Raw genomic sequence first — 24,452 nt, forward strand, 5'->3', positions numbered from 1 at the left:
AGGTTATTCCTAGAGGGGTTAAAAATAAATAATACGTTTGGAGGTTACAATATCATCTTTTAGCTGCGAGGAAAAAGGTTGTTCCCTTCCTCGCAGGCTCAGTAGGGAAGCAGCCTGAATAATCGGGGCATGCAAAATGCACAACTGGCCGCAGCTCAAGCGGGAAGGCAGCATGCGACCGCCAAGGCTTCCTTCTGGGAGCTCAGCTCCTGGCACCTCACTGGAGCCATTTGAGCTCTAAGTCACCGCACTTTGTCCGGGCTGGTGTGTGGAGCCCGCTTCAGCAGTGGCTCGGCAGAAAGCCTGCCCAGTTTTGTGTCAGCTCAGTGCATTAACACAGCCATAAAACAATAATCCCCCTTTTGATTTGGTCCCTGAGCAAGTGCCGGTGGCAACTGGTGGTGACGTCCGCTGCCTCTGACTCTGCTCCGTGCCAGGGCTGGCCATCCCCCATCTTCACCCCACTCCATGCGCACCACAGGCCCCCAGCCTGGGTTTGTGGGTCCCCAGGTCTCTTCTTGTTCTTTCCCTGTTCAGGGTGAGCCCGGCAGCCTCAGCCAGACACAGAGAGGGGTTCATACCAAGTGTGTCATGTGTTAGGCAGCCAGCCCCCTCCTCGCTTGTTTCCCCTGATGATGCCTCCTCTGTCCCTTCAAACTTAGATCCGACTGACAGTTTTTTCTATTGTTTTTTCTCCAGGGCCGTCCAGGCCTGCAAACCTGCCGGGGGCTCCCATAGCTGCCTCCTCCCACCCTCACACATCCGTGATCACGTCACCTCTCCGCGCATTGGCCTCCCTCCCGCCCTGCCTTAGCCTGCCCTGCTGTGGTGCACGTGCAGTCTCAGTTGGCGGGACTCAGACTGAGATTCAGACTGAGACGTCAGGCACATTTGGATGTCATTGTCAGTTGTCAGGTAATAGAAATACTTTTTTTTTTGTTGCTATCTGAAGGTCAGTAGTGCTGCCAAGTGATGTCGTCTTTGTTGTGGGAGAGCTGCCTTTGCTGGGTCGCATGGGGAAGGCAGAGAAAATGCCTTAAATCCCTTTCCTCCTTCCCTCTTCACCCTGGAAGAGGATGGGGAGTGGGAAAGGGCATGTGATTCCATCCATTTGCCCATCCCTCCCTTCCTGCCTGCCCACCCTCAGTTGTTACCCGCAGCTGCTGCTGGGCCATTTGTGCCATGTTGTGAACAAATGTCTGAGACTCCTCACAGAATGTGATACACCAGTATTAAGATTTCATCTCTCTGGGATGTTTATCTTAAGCTTAATTGGATAACATTTAACATCTGAGGTATTTTTATTTCACTCTTTTTTTTTGCCCTCCCTCCTCAATCATTCATATTTTAAAGGCTCTCCTCTGTATCCGTGTGCACACAGGGTGCATGTGCTCCATGCTGTTTTCTCCCTTGCTTTGAGAAAATGCTCCTTGGTAACTCACCATGCATTCCTGGCCTCTACCCTATCAGCTTTTCTTTTCCTTTATTCCTTTTGGATGCCTGACTTTTGTCACCACAAGGAGGGGAAAGTGATGTGAAAATGAAGGCACACCAAGCTAGCCAAAGAGAACACGGACATATTGTCGCCAGACCCCATCATTTCAGACCCAGTGATGTCTTTGAAATCAGTGGGTGTTTCTGAGTATGGCTCAGTTGCAAGACTGGGTTTATGGTGAACTGCAGGCTGGAAAGGTGAAAAGCAGTGGGGGCTTAAAAAAAATACAGATGTGGCAAAATCCGCAAATGTTTATGGAGTCTCACTGTGGTGGTCCAAACCCCACAGCTCTCATTCATGATAACATGCGTGTAGTTTTAATAGGGAGTTCCTCAAATGATTCTGGATAAGTAAAGTGTGAGGACCAGAGGATTTAGAGAGATAGCAGTGACTGTCAGCAGTAAAGCCTTTGTGAAATAGCTCCTCATTCTCCCCCCTGAAGCTGGCAAAACTTTGCTGTGCTCAGCTTATTCTTTCCAGAAGTAGTGGTACCACCTGGCTGCAGTATGCTGCATCTAATGAGAATATCCCTGTACATCTCTCGTTGATGTAGTAAAGCAAGACAAAAAGATTTGCAAGAAATTTAAATTTGTATCTTGGAAACCCTTGTTCTTGAAAGATAAAATACTCTCAGGAGGAGGGTCTCTTCAGGGTGCCGTTTTGATCCTGGGTGAAGCTCAGGGCATGCAGAGAAGGCTCCTGTGTTGCCTGGAGGATGCTCAGCTTGCACCCATATGCTTGCACTGGAGTGTAGGCATTGGTCTTGCAGCAGTGTGCTGTGTGGTGAGGTGCTGTTGGTGCATCTGCGGGTTTGGTTAGGTTTTCTGCCGTATTCAGTGTGGGGTGGGATTTTAGCAGTTTAATCAAACTGCTTTGCAGCCTCAGCAGATTGACCAACTGGCCTGAGACGGATGTTGAGACAGGTTCTTGCAAATGGTGAGCATTGGATCAGAAAGTCAGATAACTCCCCACCTCCTACCTTCTCTCCTCCCAGTAACTGGTAAACCAAACTGGAACTGATCTCCTGTTTTGCTGTTCTCTGTCTTCACTGGTGTAGTGTGCACGCATGTGCCTTTGGTACTCAGGTAGTTGTAACAGTGAACTGAATGCCCTGGTTCCCTATTGCTTCTGATGCCAGCAGCTAGTGGTAAGGGAAGCAAGTACAACTAAAACTAGAAAAGGAAGGAAGGAATAACTTATTAAAGAATGTGGGAAGGTGAGGCTTTTGTACTTTGCGTACTTTGAGTTCTCACTTTGGAGTTGTGTGCTGTGAGTTTTCAGAATTGCCTGTTTGCTGTGAGAGCGATGCCAGCTCTGTGGAGAGAGGGACCTGTTATCATGGCTTCCTGTAATTACTGCTGCAGTCTGCGGCACTTAGAGAATAGGTTATATCAAAGTGCATGCTACATGTTTATGACAGTAGTTGGTCAAGGTCTGCTTGAAAGAAACATTTTCTTCCCTCGAAAAAGGAGATTATGTCTACTTAACCATTTCTTAGCTCCCATAGAATACACTGTACGTGAGCCTGGCCATGGTTTAAACCCCATGGCAAGGGTTATGGGATCTTTCTGTCCCCCAAAATATTTTGTGGAAGTGAAAGAAAAGTGAGTTCTTTGTGTGGACTAATAATCTAGTGACAATCCCTGTATTGTGTCCTCTTTTTTTAATAGACATTTACAATAGTCTCCTGCTCCAGCTTTAGAGATCAGCTTGTCTCTCTGACTTGATTAGCCTTTTATTCTGTCAGCCCTGTTCTTCCTTCTGAGGAATTGTTTCCTTCTTTGAACAAAAGCCATCAACAGTTCCCGCCTCTCCTCATCCTTCATTGTTTCTTACCTTTCCTGTTTTTCAGCATTCATTTAGGACCTGGAGTTTTTCTGTGCAGTTCTCAAAACAGGCTGCGACTCTGAAGGCTTGAAGTTGCAGGTGCTCCCAAATCTCTGCTGGGCACTCAAAATCAGGCCCTCAAGAGTCCCTCAAAGTAGTTTGTGCTGGAGAATCTAAACTTCTGGAGGCCGGCAGGATTTGTGGTATGCATGTGTGAAAAACTGCATTTGGAAATCTCCGACCTAGATAAGAGCTATCGCCCGGGATGCTGAGTAGCATTCAGTCATGCACAGGGGAAGTCGTGCTGCCTCATCCAGAGCTGTTAGTGATCTTTAGAAAACGTGCTGCTGACAGTGGTTTCAGTGACAGTAAATGGTGCTGGGACATCTGCTTGGATGTCCACTGTGCTTCTCGGCTGGTGCTGGTTGTGGTCTCCTCAGTATTTGTTCAATTCTTTGTATTCAGAGCACAACAGGATGAGGAATTTGCAATTAAAGGTCTATGTTTTCCCATGTGATTAAAAAAAAAAAAAATCTACCACTGGTTCAAGGTCTCTCTCAATCTATTTATTTATTTATTTTTTTCCTCAAACACTTTTGTCTGTTGAATTGGGTTCTCCCATTTAAATGTTTTTAGTGCCTATTTAATTAGAAGTTGGAATAGAGTAATGAAATTCATGGGGTTGTGTAGCTTGGATCTAAAATATAAATGGGCAAAGCGTTCATTTTGCTTTACCCCTTGCCAGATTAGGGTGCTTTTTTGAGCCTGCTTTTTATTTCATTTCAATGAATTGCAACTGCTCAGAGTAACTGTAAAACACACAGAGGTTTTTTTTGCATAACAGAGACATGCAAATGATTGTTGAGAGACGTAATTATGTAAAGAAAAGTATATGCCTGTATGCATGCACACATACACTGCAATGCTTTTTGTGGTGCTATTTTTTCACAATACATCTTCATAAGACTCTTTTTATGATGCTGATTTATTAATATTGTACATTAAGGCTTAAATTGTCAAAGCTGCCTAAGAGATTTGGATGCCCATTTGCCATTAAAGTTAACGAGAAATGAGCATTGAAAATCTCAGTGCAGAAGTGCATGGCACTTTACAGTGTGCTCTCCAAAGAAAAAAGTCCCTGCCCTGAAGATACTATGGTGCAAAAGCCCCAGAAACGGGATCGTAATCGGCATGAGACAAAAGGGATTGTAATCACACAGAGAATAATGTGACCCCTGTGCCTGCATTCAGATATATACCTGATCCAAAAATCTTTGGACCCGGGCCTATGAGTGAGGGTTTTATATACCCCCGTAAAGATAATTAAATCTGTCTAATACACATATATTCATCTAGCCAGTGAAGCTGCTTCCTTCCCACATGTAGGCTGGTGGAAGGAGGTGGAAAGCAATTAGATACTTAGTTGCATATGTAAAAACAGCAAGTGGGCACGGACAGCAATGATTAATGGACAGGGCTGTGAAGTTTAAGGTCTAAAACAGAGGAAGGCATGGGGCCATAGCTCAGAAGAGAGGAACAAGCTCCTGCTAATTCAAGGAATCAGCTGTATTAGTCATTAGAACATTCTGAAAATCACAGTCATCTTGTAAAGTTAATATCAATTTACTTGGCTACTGAAATTCTACTTACTGCTTCATTTAACTAGTCTGGTGTTTTCTTGGCAAAGGTTAAGGTGACAGTAAAGATAAAAGCAGTCCCTGTAAGTAAATAATAGGTTTTTAAAATACTTTTCCCTTCTTCTATTATATCACCATATTAATTTTATGTTGGTTTTATAACTGGAGTCAGCCAATAAGAGGAGCTAGATTAGACCACCCTGCTGTAAAAAGCTTGATGCAATTAATACAGTCTGTCTAGAAAGCAGTATTATTTCAAAAACTTTTATGTTAATGATATGGTATGCACTCGGCACATTTCTTACTTGAATAAGAAGCAAGCTTTTGTTCACTCCAGACTGGGTTTTATTAACACAGGAGGATCAATGGAAAACAAAACAGTAATCAGAGCAGAGAATGCAAACTCATCCAGAAAAAACCTCCTAACTCATCATGTCCCAGGACAATGGCTGATACTCTACTCTTCATTTTTTCTTCAGTGGAGTCTCAAAAAAAAAAAAAAAAAAAAAAAAAAAAAAAAAAAAAAAAAAAAAAAAAAAAAAAAAAAAAAAGAGAAAAAGAGTGCACTAAAACTTGATTTCTGTTTAGTACTTTTTCAGAGGAGAAAGGGAATTGGGTGTAAGTGTCTGAGGGTAGACAAGGACCTATAGTTTCCCTGAGACCCTTTGTAAATGTATATTTTCATTTTGCTGCATAAAGAAGAGATTTGCATAAAGTGCTGTCTAGGGAAAGATGCCCCTATTAGTCATAGTTACATGTATTTATTTACTTTAGTGAAATATTTAATGCATGCTTTGGTAGAACTGACTTTGTGGATGGTACTTACAGAGTGCAGGGGTGTGTGAGAGATATATATACTAAAACCAGTAATGTATCATCCGAATGTATTCGTCCATCTTTACACCTATCTATCAATGTATGTGTTCATTCATCTATCCAAGTTTTAAAATAATATGTGACCTGCTGTCTATGCAGCTCTCCATATCACCAGATATTAAAATCAGATCCAAACTCAACATAGGTGGGTCTAACAGAGACTGATTTTTTGACTGAATGGTGTATTTGTTAAGAGGCAGAAAAGGGACCTTAAGATTGCAAAGAGGTGACTAAAATGAGGGTGCTGCATGGGACAGGGTCACTGGCAATGTGAGCATGACCATGTCTTTGTTCTAGGCAGATGGCTGATCACTGTAACTTAGTAAGTCCTAATTATGTCAAGTTGAGAACCAGTGGGAGCAATAGTGGTATTTAAAGGTGCCTTAAAGTGGATGCTTGCCATTTCCAGACATCCTAGGAAAGAAGAAAAGACCTTAATTGTGATATTAATGGGTGAAACTGAGTCTGGTAGACTTGGAACAAAATGGTTCAAGGAAACATTGCCTGCAGTAAGGACAATGGCTCCAACATTGAGAGAGTTAACTCGATTGCATACCACTACACTGAGCCCAAGAGTCTGAACTCTTCAAACGCTCCAAATGGAGAGCTAAATCAAAGAATCCTGTTTCAAATCCATCCAAGATGTTGCTGTTTTTCTCCTCTGACAGGAGAAGCATTTGGAAGTGCAGTTTCTTTCTTTTTTTATAGCTGTCTTAAAAAGGAGTTTGGATGTTTAGCACAGCTGGTGCTCATTACATTATGCACTATCAATAAAATAGCATGTGTAATTAATTTTTAATGCAGTGCTGTATGCAGCGCTTTAAAGCAGTTACTGTATGGGGAGAGCCGACACCGGTCACTGACATCAGAAATATTGAAATAGAGGGCTAGATTTTGCATTTTTAAAGGGTGTATGTGTGAGTGGGGGGAGGGTAATTCCCAGCCAGCAGTTTTCTGGCCACAATCAAATTTAAAAATATAGGAACAAGATGGATGAAGGTGATTTTATAATTTGCTTATTGGGAAAAATGATTTTATTTCCTATTAGAGTTTGCTGAGCGATGGCTGGATTAGGAGTAGGTGACTTCAGAGTATAGGTAAGCACCAGGGGACCGCGCAGCAACTGATCCATCTTTGTTAAAGCACAAACAGGCTTAGGTGCTATCAGGTGGGAGATGAGGCAAAAAGGGAACTTACGGGAAAGCAGTGGAAGGGCATTTCTGTTCTATCTCATTGAAGTTTTGATTTTTCTTTACAGGGCTCTTTTTTTTTGTGCCTTCTAGTAATACACCCCCCCCCATTTTTTTTTTTTCCTTGCTTCATTAAACATCTGGGAGTATTGATAGTTTGGGAGAGACTAGCTTAGTTACAAAGAGGCACCACTGATGGCAAGATGCCTGCTGCTCTGACAGAAGACTCAAGCAAATTAGAGTCTTCTTTTTTTCTTGGCTTTTGTGCAGTACTTTCCACAAGCATAAATGAAGACTGCTTTAATGGGATGCAGTAGGCAAGGTTTGGGCACCATTATATCTTCCGGTGCCGTTATGTTCAGAAACACCTTGATTGTCCGAAGGAGGAGCAGACCTGCTTTTGAAGTTGTAGCGCGGTGCATGTTTGTATTCAGCGAAGGGGCAGGAATGACTTTCATGTTTCTGCTGCAGAGTAACCACCAGGGATGGTTTTCAGGATGGGACCAGCGTCTCCCATGCTGCCACAGTTTTCCCAACTGTTTTCAGGGAGTTGAATGCCTCTTGGTGTATAATTCCTAAATAGAGAAGAAATCAACTGCAGGAAGAGAAGGAAGGAAGCAATCACCTAAAAAGCAACAAAATTAGGGGTAGTGCTTGTCAGGTGCCTTGCCTTTTGGTTGGGCAATGCACCAGTTTTGTAAGAGCTGATTTTTTTTTATACACATGCATGAGGCATAAATGTTTGCAATTATTCTTTCTTTCTCTCAGTAAATTGCTGTTCGTTTGTACATAACATATGCTAAACAGTTCACTTGTACAGCCTCACCTGGCATATTCAGGATGGAGTTTCCTCCTGCCCCTTCAGCAGTAGCTTTTTGTCATCACTTTTCTTCTCGCTTTCTGTCAGATTTGTGCGGATGTGTTTGTGTGTCTGAGCCAGGAAGTGAATTGGCCTGTTCAGTTTGTGAGAACAGAGATAAATCTCTCGTGCACAAATATAATGCTCAGTGTCAAAGGAAGTAGGGCAAGCTATGGTGTATGGCGTAGGTAGTTGTGATGAGAACTGCTCTTTAGTTCACAAGCCAGAGTGGGAAAGGTGGAGGCAACAGAGAGGCGTTGTACATTTTGTAGTGAAATTGCTTTGTTTTATTTTATTTATTTTAGAGGAATTGGATCATTTATTCCTGGAGTGACTCAGGTTTAGGTCAGAGAACTGCAAAAAAATTACCCTGTGTCCCTCCAGAGCTGCCTAATTCAGAGGACCTGGGCTCTTTTATTTTTCTGAGTGCTTCATAAAAATAGATGAAAGGAACAATTCTGCGCTCAGATGGGATGCTTTATGTTCAGAAAGAGATTTGAGTCAAAGAAGTCATGCTGATGCACCTCGCATGTGCCTCACTGGGCTCCTGTGTTCTGCATGTTGGTCCTTCTATCTGCTGAGCAGTAAACATCTGAGCAACTGTTAGCAACATACGTTTTTATGCTGTTTGCTTTCTTTTGGACAGGCTTTTTCCAAGCATTTTTGCAGTATGCACAGAAATCTGGTAGGCTAGTGTACAGTACCTGCCTTTGGTATCTTTATTTTCCTCTTGTTTTTATCGAAATCAAACCATTTCTATGGGTCCCTGTTCCAGCTAATGTAACCTACCAAAGCAGAGGGGAAGTCAGGTTCAGTGAGACAGTAAAACATGCACTTGGAAGGAAGCAGGCAAAAAACCCATGTAGTAAAGGCTTACATTTTTTATGAATTCAGCTGTATGAGTCAGAGGTCCTGGGACTTCTGGAATGAGGTTAATGCAGGCACTAAGCAAGGAGATGGGGAGACATAGCCGCTGGAATTGTGCCACGAAACGGTGCTTTGTAAATTAGTGTATTTGCTATTAACATAAAGAATCTTTGGTTAGAGAGGGGCTGGTTTGCACAACATACCTGAAGCTTTTATGCTCGTTTAAACATTACTTGGCTATTTGGAGCCAACTGTAAATGTATTAATTTTCAGTACATCCCCTGGCATTGTGAGGGGAGCATCCCATCCTTTCTGTGTATCACTCTGTCTCCCTTTATGTCCCGTATTGACCTAGATTACTTCACGTGAGACGCAGATCTAAACTTGATCCTTACGTCTCTTCTATGGCTGCGTGACAAATGTAGTGCATCCAGGGTGTGCTGTGCCATGCCAGCAGTCCACTGAGACGTGGGTTAGGGGCTGCCTAGGGATGCTTGGCTGAGCATCTTTCTATGATCTTTCTTCCAGTTGTGAACATGGTCTATGGAATTCCAGGATCTACAGAAATTTAAATAAGAATCATAGTATTGTTGGGAAATATATAGCATTTAAAACTGTTGATGGTGATCAGGGCAAAAATTAAAAATTCATGGAGCCTTGTGAGACCTCAGCATGGCACCAGTGTCTTTTACCTGCAAGGGAAATAGTTTTTTTCAGTTTGTATCTTCTAACAGAGTTTTGGGTTATTTTCTCCACTCTTCTGGTTGAACAGGGAGAGAGTAAGTTCATTTGTTATGGCACAGGCAGGCTTATAATGCAAAGTTTGTACAAAAATTAGATCTGAGTGTTTACAGATTGATTAATCCAAATCCTTTATAAAAATGTGTGAACTGTTGAGTAAACTGGAAAGGGGATCATTGTGGTCCTACAGCGAGGACAAGATTAGTGAGTAACTTTACTTTCCTGTAAAACCTTATTAAAAAAAAAAGGCAATAATTTCCCTATTTTTTTTCTGTTTTCTCCTTGAACTGAACTAATACTTCCATTGTAAATTTGAGGTAGAATCTTAAAAGCTCTGTAGTCTATTGAAGCTAAACACTTCACTATCATTATCGGTAGATACATTGAATAGTTTTAAAATGATCCTGTGAAATTGCTGTAAACTCATTCCCAATTTCCTTCGTCCTTTCTCTGCCCATTTTCCACATGGAGCACTGTGAAATCTGTGTCGATGCTGCCCCTGCCTCCATCACCACTGTCACCGTTCATTAGTGCAGTTGAGCACACTCATAAATGTCTGAACTCTGCCCATATTTAGAACTCTCTAGCCAGCAAATCTTCCCTTCTGCTCTTCTCTTTTCAAGAAAAACCCCAATGGTCAGGGTTTGAGGTGGCCACTTCAGATATCATTTTAATTCAGTGGCCTGGTATCATCCAGAGCTGTAAGGGAGAGCAAAATTGTGAGAGACACCACTGCTTAAATAATTTGCTCTTTGCCCTTCTCAGCTAAGTTTGCCAGGCTGTGTCTTGTGATTATAAACTGAGATTTCTTAAATTCGTTTTCTCCTTAATAGGTAACGATGAGTGAATGCTGTTTCTCACTTTCTCCTCACTCTTTCTTCACAGATGTCTTTGCTCTCTGGGGCCAGCTGGCATTGCTGGGGAGGTATTACCCAGGGGATTTCATTGCCCCAGGATTAGATTTCCCCATGTACATGGCAGCTTGGAGCTGTATTGCATATAGCTCCCTCCCACAAGTCCAAGTGAGTCACCATACTGCTTGCTGGGCTGTCTGATGGGAACAGGATGCTCTGTCCCTGGCCACCCTGGACATGGAGCTTCTGCCCATCCGTACCTTTCCTTTCCTTTCTCCTGCTCTGCCCCAGACATTCATACCTCTTTATTTTTTTTAATATATAATTTTAATTTTGCTATAAGGTAGGTCCTTCATTCATGCTGTCACTGCCAGTGGTCCCTGCAGTAAAAATTGCAACATTTTCTTTTTCTAAGAAAAACTCACCTCCAAAGTCAATGTACTAGTTTTAGGGTTTTTTATTTTTTTTTTCTTTAAACGTAACATTTTTTAAAATGGGAATGACTGCTGAAAGTAAACACAGCTTGCAACGTACAGAATTATTGGGCCAGCACAAATTTCCTTAATAAGATGGGGTATGTGTATATGCATGCGTGTGTGTTTTTCCCCCTTAAACCTTGGAATAAGAGTGCTGTCTCTTTAAATCCTAACTCAAACTTTACTGGCGATTTTACAGGGCCTGGTTTCATTTATAGTGGAGCCAGACTTGCTGTGTGAGAGCCGTCCGCATGCTGGAATTAGTCTTAAGCTCGCTTCTGTGGCGTTGCCAAATTCCATGTTTGTGTTTTATTTAGAATTCTTTTCACGGCCAGTCGAATCTGTTCAGGCACACATAGGCAGTGTTGCGCCCCATGGAGAAAATAAGCAAGTTTGCGTTTTCTTTGGCATAGGCCATGGCCACAAAAGACTGCGGTCTAAAAAAACATTTTTTAAAAGCTATTTTAACCCATAACAGATGTATAAAGTAGGCACACGCATGCCAGCTTCCTTAGTTTTAATTAAAAAATAATTATGGCTTTAATGGGATGCTAGTGACAAATTTGGATGAATGGTGGGTGACATTATCTCAAGGCTTGCTTCAACTTATAAATTAGTGCATTTCTCTTGGCCAGTGGTACAGATGAAATTAAACGAAGGAGCAGATTAATATTTCTTAAAGTTCCATTGAACTAAATGAAAAATCAAATCAAATAAAAAGCCAAGGCCCCTTCCTCCCTCTCTGCCTCAGATGCCCGTTTCCACCAGACCACAGAACACAGAGGAAAGTTTAGTTTCTCTGGCTGATAAATGACCTGGCCAACAATAAACTGGACTTAGGTTTTCAAGGTACCTGTCCCTCTTGTGATTTCATAATGGTAGCCACATCAACAGAGTATTGTGATTAATGTCAGCAGGTGCTTCCATTTATAACCACATCTAACTAGTTAACACGGTACCTCCGAGCCAGGAAATCTCAAATATAAACCCATCCCTACATGTTGCATGTTGCAGTGGTTCTCTCTCCATACCTTGACTAACTCGCTGCGATGCTGGCCATGATTTCTCACATCTTTAGGCTATTTTCAATTTGGGGCTCGCCAGACCTGGGCTAGATGCACAGGCTTGCACAGGCAACAACAGTTTATATTTATGAAGAAATAAACAAAGGAGTAATAAACATGTAATGAACTAACCCCAGATGGTATCTCTACTGTTATTAGTCAGGTGCATGTAGAGTTGAGGAAAGGAGAGGAAAGGATCAACATGAAAGGGTCTGGATATTGAAGGGGAGGAGGTGTGATGGGTTCACTGGAAAAACTGTCTTCCTCCTTTCCATGCAAGCCTCCATCCCACCCACTGACACCTTGAATAGGTGCTGAGAAGAAAGGCGATAAAGCAGCACAGCTTTTCAGGGCATGCAGCAGAATCACATTTCCTTTAGACCTGCTTGTCCCACTCTGGTTCTTTCTAGCAGCAAAGGCAGCCCAGTGTGGGATGGGGCTTTCTGGATGGGAGCAGATGATCAGCTTTATGATCTATGGAACAGGCAGATGAGGATCATTTTGTTTCTGGATGGCAAAACCCTTTTTCCTTTTCTCCAGTGTATTCTTTCAGGAAACCTTTCATCTGCGTAACATTTAGCTCCCATTGTAAAAACAATCCGAAATGCTGCTGATACACGTAATCTAAATGGGGAGAGCTCTTCTTCACTTACACAATGCTAGTTTTCTATAACTAACATGCTGAATTTTTTCCTTATTAAAAAGTAAAAGTGACTTTTGGAAAAAGCAAATTAAGGAAAGAGAGACAGTATGAGGTGTTGATGGATAACTGTGCACCTTCCCTGTGATCAGTCCCTTTGTCTTGAGATCTACAAATGTTTTATTACTAATTTCCACGCAAATGTGGCAGAGTCCCCCACCTTGCTTGCTGAAATCTGTCTGCCAAGTCAAGCTGGGGAAATCCAGCAAAAGGAAGCCGAACTGCTTGGTTTGAGCCAGTCTGGAGAATCTGAGTTACTCAGGGAGATCCATTTGATCCCCTGGGGAGGGTAGTGTCTCTTCTTGATGTGCAGGATGTCCATCGCCTGAAGCTGAACCAAGCCAGACTTTCAAAAGATACAATTCTTAGGCTTTGTTTAACTGCAGCAAAAGAGAGATTTTCCTTTGTCGATTGAATGAGGATTTCTGTGGTAACATTTCCCTGAGCTTGAATTCCTCATGAGTGAAAATGAAGCTCCAGCATTAAAAACATGAGTCATGCAGTGCAGATGAGAGTAATTTTTGCATTCCTGGAATTTTTGGAAGGGAAACATTACATTCACGATAATCCTTTCAATTATACCTTATTGCTAAAATAATCCACGAGGCATTCTGCAGTAGAGCCCTCTGCTATTTGGTTACAGTTGAGGCTTTGAAAATAGCACCTGAAAGCTTTTAGACTCCTGTGTGTCAGTTTCATCTTAATTTTCTTTTTATGTTGCTGCACACAGGATGGTCTGCCATCCTTTTTATTTACTCCTTAGGAGTTTTTTGTTTAATAAATAAGGCTAATTTGATTTGTTCTGATCTGTCTCAAGTATCTAATTGCTGCTGTTGAGAATGATTAATGTCCAGTTGAAAGGATTCCATATCTATAAATGAGAACTGAAAGCAGATGTTAGTTTGATGAACGTGTGCTGCCCATTCCTTGTCTGCACTGGCACAGAGAGCAGGCTGCTGAGATATTGCTATCTATCAAAAGAGAGATGTTAGATGCCAAATACAGTTCAGAGTCACACACCCAATCACGAGTGGAGTTAACAAATAATGTATCCCAGGTAGGTTTTTTCTCTGCTTGTGAAATATCTGTACACAAGACAGCGTTATCCTCAAATCGTCAGAAGTACTTGACAAACTCCAGTTCAGGGGAACACACTGTGAATTGATGACAACCAGGACTTTGAGTTTTCACTCAAGGAGTAATGTTGATATTTTGTCCAAAGGCAGGTAAGTTCAGTTTGCAGTGCTATTGCATGCACAGTGTGGATTCTGAAGTTAGTTCAACCCATAAAAAAGCCCTTGACAAAACCAAACCAAAGCTGATACTGTTCTCTGTGCTATTTGTGGACTGGCTAGTTGCTCAAGCATTTCTGGCAAGCCAGACCAAACGCTTTTCAGAGTTTTCTAGCTTGAGTTCATACAGATCTGTGGAGAGCACACAGTATAAAGAGCAAAAGAAGCAAAAGACTGAATTGTCAAGGCACAAGATCAGGTTTTGTATTACCCAGGCAACTTTGACATACACCTGCACACAATAAGCACAACAACTTTTTAGACAAAAGTTGGTATAAACAGAATCTTTTCCCAAGGGCTCTCCAGTTTAGTAATGATGTTTTACAGTCCTTTCACATGCGGTGCTCTCCTGTGTTCTCTGGGCCACTGGATTTCACCATCCCAGCCAGTGCGTAACAGCAAGTTAGCAGCCAGTGTGTGGAGCAGGAGATATCTTGGACAAGGGCAAGCATTTCTGATAATGACAGTAGGACTGTCAGTGTTTCCAAAAAAAACAGAGAGCACTTGCTTTTTAAAGTCTCTTTTAAAAATATTTCTAGTAGTTTTAAAATCTTCACCAGTATTACTGTGAGCAAAAGAGAAAAAACAGCTTAACAGATTTAGTCACTTTGATTTTTTTTTTTTTTTTTTTTTGGTGTGTGTGAAATACCCTTTGCATTTTTACTGTCTGTTAAGTCACTATTCAGGTAATGTCTATGACTAAAAAACTATTTCACAGGTGGACAGACGGAGATGTAAAGACCAACACAAATCTTCCTTGCTGTCAATAAATCAGGCTGACTTGGGATGTGTGTGTGGCAGGAGAGGGAAAGAGAGAGAGGAGAGTAGATGGAGGATAAAAGGGACAGAGAAAGGACTTGGAGTCATGGAGGAGGATAGATATTGGCATCCCAGAGCTCTGTATATGTCAGCCTCTGTGCTCTAATCATGTCAAAATTACAACAGAGTACTTCCAGTGTTGACACTCTGTTCTCCTGTAACCTGGATGGGACTTTTGATACAGCAGCCAGGTGAGAACAGAGGAGAGACTGCTTTTTCAAGATGGTTTTTTCCATTTGGGATGTAACTATAACAGTATTTATTCCAAATACAACTATTTCTTTAAATCCTTGTGTTTTGTTTCATAGATGGTACTGAACTGAGCACTGAGACTTCTTCATTTAAAGTAACTATACTTTACTGGCATAAACCCTGGCCTTTTAGATTGTATATGATGATTTTTCCTGACCTATATCTACCTGACTGTGCTATAATGTCAATAGTTCCCAGATGATATACCTCACAAAGTGACTGGAAGTCAGAAAGTGGACCAAAATAAAGTAAGTGGTAACTTTCTCCCTATCAGGAAATACTTTCAAGTTATTAAAAAATAAAACATGCTTTTTATCTTCCTTTACTTCTCTTTCTTTCTCCACACTCGTCTCAGTTTTGTTTGTTTGTTTGTTTGTTTTTGTTTCTCATACAGAGGAAATAGAATTGATGCATGTATGACTATCCTAAATTAGGCTTGTGAGGTACTCATGTGGCTGATACCATTACTGGGCAGGCTGTAGTGCATGACAAACTTCATGTCATGTAGTGCATGACAAAATTTCAGTGGCAAAAGTCAGGAACTGAAGTCAAGAGATAGGGCACAGCTGACCATATAGTCAAAAATATATATTGCAATTTCTTTTGATCTGGTCTCTTTACGTGGGGTAGGAGAGAATATCTCTGAGAAACTGTTTAAGGGAGATATCTTTTTTAATATGGTGGCTTTCATCATTGCAATGAACACAGCCTGTGGAATGAGCTGTGAGTGTGTAATTTCAGCAGGACAGGGCTTGTCTACAGTATTTTATTGTTTCTGGAAGTGGTCATTTGAGCAAGTACACATGTGCTGTAAGTATTGGCTTGCTCTGGCTGCTTCTTAGCAGATTTTCCTATGAATAAAGGTGTGCCTGGCCCTGGGCAAATTGTGGAACTCCTTCGTCTTGTCAGCAGGAAGGTGTAAAGGGGTTGGGAACTTCATGTGGAGCTCATAGCTCAGTGCAGATCTGAGGCTCAGCATCAGGAGTCTCATGTTTGCTCTGCATGGACAAATACTCTCTTGGCCTTACACAACTGCAGTCATGGCTGTAAGGTTTAATCATGCATCTAAAATCAAAGAAAAACACCGCACAGGGAGTGTTCCTTGGAAAAGGCAGCTTTAGGAGACCAACAACAGGCTCTCCTTACAGGTGGGAGAAAAACAAATCATTCCTGTCTAGGGGTTCCCAGAGATACCAAGGAAAGGACCCTGTATCTGGCTAAAATAGGAAAACCAGGTTGAAAATTATTATGAGAGGATTTGAGAATTTGCTGTATGCTTTTGTTGTTATCCAGTGAAAAGCATTAATTAAGAGAAGGAGATCCTTGTATTTCATGTCCTATTCCCTACAGTTTGGGAAATCTAAATCCAAGCCTCTGTTGAATTTTCCCTGTGATCTCAGAAAAGTCCCTTAATTTCTTCATGAAAAGTCTCCCACAAACTCAGTAAGGAATTCCAACTCTTCCCTATCTGATGGGAATATTATGAGGATAAGGATGTGGAAGCTTCTGAAGTGCTCAAATACTAAAATAATAAAAAGCTACAGAAGTATATAAAATAATTGTGAATAATTTAGGCTAATTTCTGGTGAATTGCTCATCCAGGGCTTTATTGGATGTGATGTAAATGAGACTGAGGGCCACTGATAGTGATTGATGTTTATCCAACTCTTACTGTGTTTAAAATTCTCACAAGTGTATAAGTGGTAGCGCTGTTACTCCTCTCTGTGAAAACAGTGGATCAAATTGTGCTCCCAGGTACAGCAGCTCAAGACCATTGCAAATTAAACCACTGGAAATCAATGGGGTTGCACATTTGTAACTGAGATCAGAATTTGGCTTGGCCTTGTGCAGTGCTCTCTGTGTTAATTCTTGCATCTGAACCTGGAAGAAACGGCTTTTTTATTACAGCAGTGCTTGAAGAGACCCCAGGAAAGTAAGGTGTAAATACCAGAGGCTGCCAACAGCTAGTGGCAGTTTCGGCCTAATAAACTGGAAGTAAATAACTTGGTGATTAGCTGGAATTGGCAGGCCACTTAAACACAGTGCTGACTGGATACACGTTTTTTTTTCCCTGTTCACACCTTAATACTATATCACAGCATGGATGGATGCCTGGAAGATATATAAGCCTTAGCAGAACTTGTTCTGAATCTATCTTGACACTTCTATTTGTGAATAATCTCAATGATAATAACAACAAACAACAATAAGTACTTAGCTAGAACCTTTCATCCTAAGGAGCCCAGAACACTTCTAATCTGAAGACTGAGCAGACAATAAACAATGAAATACAAGTCATTACAGCAAGGGTAGTTTTGTATTTCAAATGGTAAACTGGGAAAACAGTGGAGATTGGGGTTTCTTGCTTCTGCTGTCGCCACACAGTCCCTCTGTGAACGTGGCTAACTCCCTTTTCCCCCAGTGTGTGTATGTAGTGGGGACATGTGAGGCTTAATCTCAGGCAAACAGTTGTGTGGATAAAGCAAGCAATGCAAGAACCTAAACAAGATTATTGTGAGTAAACTTGTATGTTCAGAGAAATTGAACCTGTGCAGGAACACTCTAGGAAGATATATGATCACAGAGCAAGGAAACAAATGAACTCTTTCAGGGCAGGACATAGATGAAGTCCATGGAAGTTATCAGGAAAATCAGTTGCTATTGATTCAGTGAGCATTAGGTCAGGTTTCTTGCTCCCTGACTGCCATTAAGTTGTATTTCAGGAGACAAGAGGGCATTTTGGCGAAGACTGTGAGAGAAAGTTTGGCACAGTCCACTCATTTTTGCTATTGCCATGCTTCTGTCTTGCTTCTCTCACTTCTTACATCTTCTGTACTGCAAGTAGCAAGAGATGATTTTGGTGCAGTTGTTTTTCCTGCCTTTCTGAGTCCTACTTTAAGCTCTAATACACAGGCTTACTTTAACATTCTGTTTCTCCACTGCGTTACTTTACTTTTTCCTTTGCAGTGATGAGGTTCCTGTTGCAAGGAGGAATTACCCTCTCCCATGTAATAAAATGACCAGACTGGGTTAGCATTGTGTTCTCAAAGAGGAAAGGATATAAAATACTCAAACAGTGCCAGGTTGTCTGACACAATTAATACTTCACCATATTGTGTCATTCCTACAGCCTCTTCTTTTCAGTTACCCATCCCTCTTAGTCATTTCATTAGTCATTATTTTGGCAAGGGGTGTAGCAATTTGATTTGATTGGAAAGCAGCAGTCTGTATTGTCCAGCTTTGTTACTTATGGTGGCCATCATGTTGACATGTAAATTTTCAAGAATTTAGGCTGTGTGTGGATCAGAAGATGTTGTGCTTCTTGACTCCTTCACTCTCTAAAGTACACAGTTGTGGTGGTTTAGAAGTGGAGTGATAATCCTTAAAAATGCTGCAACTTGCCTGAGATTGTGTAGCATAGTTCATCTTTGTGGTTTCTCCTAATCAGCCCTCACAGGTGTGTATGACCATTTTACAGGCAGGAAAAAAACAAAGGGCTTGGGCACAAACTTGGTTAATAAGTTCCCAGCCTCTAGAAATCTGGTCTGGTCATGTTGCTACATGAACAACAGGCATAAAATAAATGTACGGTTGAAAGTGATTTGCTTTGGGTTTGGATTAGGCCCGTAATCCAGGTCAGCAGTTATCAAATTATCTTGCAGAAGGTCAGAGTATTTTGGCCCAGGGTAGTCAGAACTGAAATGCATGACAAAGTACATCTACAGTTCCTGCTTAAGAGTGCTAAAATTTGCGTATGAAGATACTGGAGCATTTCTGATCAAATCAGGAGTTTTAAATTTTACTGTAATTGAGAACACACAAAATAATTTTTTTTTTTTTTTTTTTTGAGAAAAAGGGGGGACCTGAAAGATTTAAATGTAATTAATTTTGTTTTGTTGAGATTAAGTATTTAATACCTGGAGCCTGCTAGGAAAACAAAACAGGGTTGGGTGTACAGTGTGAGTCTCCGGGTTTTGAAGAAACCAAGAATCCATAATGGCTGCTTTATGTGCGTTTTCTTAATTTCTTCAACCTCTTGGGCAAAAGTCAGAGCTGTGTGCAGCTAGGTGTGCGCAGTATTTTGCAAGCAGACATGAGCTCGTTCTGCCCATGCTTCAAGCCAACTGGATGCAAGCCAACCTCCAGCGGAAGCCATGTAGCTGCGTGAGCGAGGATGTCGAGCCCCAGCCCTGTTCCTCCGCAGGGCTTGTTAGCTTGGGTTTGGGGTTCTACTAACCACAGCTACCTGTCCTCTGCCTTGGTGCTGGCTTGTGCCTGGCCAGGCTGGAGTGCAGGCAGGGTGAGCCTTTGTCAGCCTGCCAGATACCATGTAGACATACCCTTCCTCACCCTAGGCAGCAGTTTCTCAGGCACTTAATTTTCGTTGAAGTCAGCATGAGCAAATGTTAGTCACCTTGAGTAGCGGTTGCCAAAGCGGTTCCTTTGTGTAACGCATAGATTTAGCAATCTAGGCATTGACTTTGCATTACTAATGTTTGGTCTGCTTTCTCCCAGACCTTTCCACTCTCGTGGTCACTGTCAACCCCCTTTCCTGCTAGCTGCTCCAGCTCCGTAATTGCATCTGACTGCAGTGATACAGTTGTCAGCCCTGAAGAAGTCTCTAGACTTTATTGCCACCCTCCCTCAGGCGATGCAGTTTGCCACCAGCCCTGAGAGGCTGGTTTGGAGTCTCTTGAAGTTGTTGAGATCTTGATAGTGCTTTATGGTGATATTGCCCTTTCTCTTTACCTTGAAGAGGGGAGTGGCGATTTAGCCAGAAGCGAACAAGTGACTTCAGCAAGCTGGTGATTCTTCCCTACAGAACATATTAAATGTTTCACCCCAGAGGGTACAAACTATGGTTTACCAAGTTAAAAAAAAAAAAAAAAAAAAAAGTAAAAAAGAAGATGGTGTTGGCTCATATTTCTGAGTTGTCTGAGAACAATCAAAATTGGTCTCTATAATTCAAGGCATTGTAAAAGTACATTATATTATCTGTTACTAATTCACTAGAATTCCTTTCTACTTGGCTTCTAGCTGAGGAAACCTGAACTTCATAGTGATATAAAAGCTTGAAATTGCCCAGAAAAATTCTTCTCTCACTTTTTTCAGGTGCTAGCACTAATGTTCTGAAAAAAACCCACATGATATAGGTGTGAAAATGTGGTCTGTTAAACTCACCAGAAACTTCATGTTGACTTCTGTCAGGTTTCTCATAAGGATTTTCATCCTAAGAATTGAGAATAGCAAATATTCACTTTGCATCAATTTTTTAAAGTCTCAAATTGTGGGTTTTTTCCTACTGGAACTGAAACTTAAAATTTCTGAGAAATTAAACTTGGCTTTCAGTTTGTTAGACAAAACCATGATATTTTATATCTGATGACTTCTGGGTCAGTATCAATGCTAGTTCAACATTTTTCTCCCAGATCATTTGCAGTCTGACAAAAAGAGTTGAACATGTATCTCGGGACTGCTAAGGGAAGATTCCTGACTGCTTGGCAACTCTCTTTCTCCCACTTGCATAGTTTTTCAATGAAACTTCATTGAAACTCAGCTCTTAACACAGGTCCTATTAGCCATCAAAAATCTTTGGTAGAAGTGGTCTGAGCCGCTCTAGTTCATGGTCTTAACTTGTTTTAACTTCAACCATGTCAAATCTGTAAGAAAGGGTCTGTGGTCTTCTGTGAAAAGAATTGGGCTTTACATGTTGACTACTTTGCTTGGCTGGTACAGTTATCCTCAAAGAGCTTTTTTAATGTGATAGACATAAGAAAAGCCTTTCAGTTGTCTCTTCTATGTCCTGAGTTTCCCAGCTAGATTACAAATAGAATATGAAAGTCCAGACATGGGTCACTCAGCCCTGGGGTGTTACGGATGCCCTCTTAGATCTGTGAGGAAAGCAGTGGAAGCATACCTTGTAGAGTGGATGCACTTCACAGCTGGAGAGATGTAACCCAATTTGTCAGCTATCACAAAATACTCATTTCATTTTCATTGCTACAGTTTTGTTTAGAACTGTTCAAACCCTGCAGGGTTCAGTTCACAAGGTTGTATGTGAGCAGAACCCTGCTCTCAGGTTGAGGAAGGATGGGTGGAGAATCAAACCTTTCAAGTTTGCTTAGAGGGATAAATCTGAGAAATTCACACCTTCAGAACTTCTCATCATCTTCCTCTACTGACACTTGCATTGAGCCCTTTTGTAATCTTTACTCAGGGCTTTGTAGTGATCCTTGTAATTCTTTCCCTCTACTCACATTTCTGGCTTTCTTTGCTGAGTCACCCAAAGCACTGTATAGTGCTTTCCTCTCCTCAGGGGCTCTGGGCGCTGCCACTAATTAGCATTGTTATAAAATGCATTCAGGATCTGCCCCATGCTGGAGGTTAGCTCACTGGTGATTTGATCTTCTCTTGGTAATTCACATGTGGAATTTGTCTCTCTATCCAAATTTATGAAATTGTGGTTTATATTTTGTAGAAAATACAACAGGGATACAGTTCTGCTCAAGCAATGGAGAACACACACCAGTGTAATATTGTGGCTTTTTAAGGTTATTTGCATTAGGATGTACATGCAAAAAAACCCCACCAAAAACAAAAAACAAAAAAACCCAACCCGAAATCCAGTAGGCAAAATCATATTAATGTTCCACAGCCTTGATGTGGCACGTGTAAGGACTCAGTAGCATTTTTAATTCACAGTTGTGTCCCTAGCAGTGTCCCCTTCTTTACATTCATACTAATTCCCAACTCCATTTCAATGTGTTAGCCATATTCTGCTCTTGCTTACATCCAGTTGATTACCAGGAATTAAATTCTTGTAGTGGCAAAACATATGAAAGATGAGGTAATAAAATAACAGGATTTTGTGTATGCTTCCAATTACCTTAATGAGTTTATATATTTTTACTTTGGCTGTAGAGTTGTTTTAATGTGGCTCCTCAACTTGGAACAAAGTAATGCCCTTTCTTGCTACTTCCCATAGGTATCCTAAGAAGGAATAATCCAAGCCTGTAGAGTGTTTTATCTGCACGGTCTACCTCACTTTTCTCACAGTGACAGTGTCATTTCTCTATTTAAGTGCAGTGCACAATATGTGACTTTGAACATGTGGATTTTGGTGAAAGACAAACAGATTCCCTCTCCCCTTGATACTAGAAATAGCAATAGCACTGAGCAGTCAAAATATTTCAGTCTCTCGTTCTAACTGTATTTGAGTATGCCTGTGTTTCATGTTCTGTTATCATTGCAGGAAAGAATCCCCCATCCTTGATCGCTTTTTTTGGTGCTTATTGCAAAGATGAGAGTAAAGAAGTAAGGGGGAGCTCTTCCACAACAAATATCACTGCATGCTCTGGGATCTTTTGAAAAGAAACCTTTTTTTATTTTTTTAAATTTGTCTTCCAACAGTCCTTATTATTAAGATATTCATTCTTATAAAGGGATGTTAAATAATTAAGCCTGTGGAAGGGGCAACATCAACAAATGCTGGAATATATTTAAATAATGAAGAACATCTTTAATTTGTACATGTAAAATAATTGTGGGCCGATGGTAGGTTAAGCATTCATATTTATTAAAATGTACTTGCCTCTGCTTTAGAGGAAGAAGGTTGTCTTTTCATATACTCTCCTCCAGCCTGAGCCACTTCAAGACTTCCTTCTCTTCAGTCAAAAAGAATCAATTATGTGTTGCAGTTGCTTTCCTCCAAAATACTTTGATTGCCTCATTTTGTTTTAGCTGAGAGCACTCAAGTCATTCCTCTTTATACAGGAGGGAAGAGGGGTGTAGGAATTACCCAGTCTGTAACCAAATAACCTGGCCTTTAGTGAGGATTCCTAGTGATTCAGAATATTGACAGCAATCAGGAGTCTCAGGCTGTTGAAACTTCCCCTCTAATTGAACTGGGAAAGGTAAACCAGTTTCAGTGCTCCACACGCTGTAATTGCAATAATTTAATTTAGCTATTTAACCTGTAATTCAGTGGTATTTATTAAAGAGCATAGGAGAAAATGAGGCCATTAGGAGCCAGAGATGAATACATTGAAATGAAAATGAACACTTCTAACTGCTAGTTGACCTTCGTTTTGTAGCAGTTTTTATTAGGCTGGTCACGGTAATTACTGGGACGTGAATCACGAAGAAAAGTGAATAATTCTGTAATGAACATTTTTATTCATTATCTCACATTTTCAGGAATCAGAAAAGTATCATGTAAAAGTATCTCCAATGTTCTCCTTTTGTTTGTTTTTCGACAAATAATGGTTTGTGGACAATAGCCCGGTGCAAAGCATCGCTCCAGTGTGAGAATTTGTGTCATGCTGAATTGATGGGCCTGCAGTGTTCCACATGCAGCATGAGTGGAGACTGAGCAGTTTGTAAATCAAGCAGGAATCATATTATAAACATAGAACATGCTGGTCACCCATGTTAATACTTAAGGGGGCACATTTTGGGTCAAAGGCTGAGGTATTAAAACTTTCCAGTGACTTGTGCTGAGCTTTCCGAGCTTGAGTTCTTTCACTCTGGCTCCTGCCAAGGGCCAGTCCACCTGGGGACAGGTCTTTCTGGCCATCAGCAAGCTGTTTTGAGGAGTACAGTCAGCATCTGTGGAGGCCTCTGAAAGGTTTTTGTGAGCTAGGGGTGAGGCCAACACCACAGTGTGAGCAATAGAGCATCCTTCATTCCTCTGCTGCTTCGGCTCACACCAGCATTTCCAATGCCAGCTTAGTGCTGGAGCATCCAAGCTGCCTCCCTAGGGTTTGCCTTAGAGGAGAAAGGGTGGAGGGAGGGCAGGAGTGGGTGGGTGGATCTGTGGCTCTGCTATGGCTGCTCTAGGACTGCCATCTCGCTGGGGAGCAGGGGAGCGGATCAGCACCCTGTGAGAAAGTCCCTGTGGGAGGGAGTCCACACGCTGCCTGCACCAGAGCCTGCGTGCCATGTCGAATGGCCTGCCGGGCCCCTGCCACCATAACCGTTCCGGCTGTGTTGTTTCTTTAAATCTCCTCCTCCTTGCTGCAGCAAATTGTTCAGAGTTAGTGTCTCAGCAAGGAGGAGAACAGGCAGCATTTTGGCAGTTGTGCTGTGATTGATACTCTTTTCTCTGCTCTTGAACACTGATCATTCTTTTCACCACTCTTGTTTTTTACTAGTGTTATGAAACCAGTCAGACTCTACAGGTGGCTTGCCTCCTGCACTCCCATAGTTCACAAGATCTGAAGGTGGCTTTTTTTTGTGTGTGTGTGTGTGTTTGTTTTTTTTAATAATTTTTTGTACTCTTTAGTTTTGTAAATTACTGCCCAATACAATGAGGTGTAAGTTCAGAGAGAGCAGTGTAGTGAGGAGGGTTACTCCCCAAATCCATGCACTATTCATAGCCACAGTAATTCTAACACGTACAAAGAGGGTGAATTTATTGATTGCAATTTTTAACCCTGAAGAGGTTGCTAATAGTTCCAGGTTTGAAGCTCTGCTAAGCATTCTTCTCTATACTTAAAAGTGGC

The 24,452-nt window shown here is 41.5% G+C and overlaps 1 protein-coding gene across 2 annotated transcripts in view; it reads left to right on the forward strand.

Moving 5' to 3' along the window:
- Positions 1 to 24,452, forward strand: part of BCL11B (BCL11B, BAF complex component) — a 97,174-nt gene that overhangs the window by 42,456 nt on the left and 30,266 nt on the right. Inside the window, exon 3 of one of the 2 annotated variants that reach the window (XM_027892398.1) lies at positions 700 to 915. The exons of the other annotated variant lie outside the window; for it this stretch is intronic. Coding sequence (XP_027748199.1) covers positions 700 to 915 — 216 coding nt within the window. The remainder of the gene's footprint in view (positions 1 to 699; positions 916 to 24,452) is intronic. 2 annotated transcript variants of the gene reach the window in all.

The sequence above is a fragment of the Empidonax traillii genome, unplaced genomic scaffold (genome assembly GCF_003031625.1).
Source record: "Empidonax traillii isolate 1590-97213 ecotype Southwest subspecies unplaced genomic scaffold, ASM303162v1 scaffold349:size579689, whole genome shotgun sequence".
Lineage (NCBI taxonomy): Eukaryota > Metazoa > Chordata > Aves > Passeriformes > Tyrannidae > Empidonax > Empidonax traillii.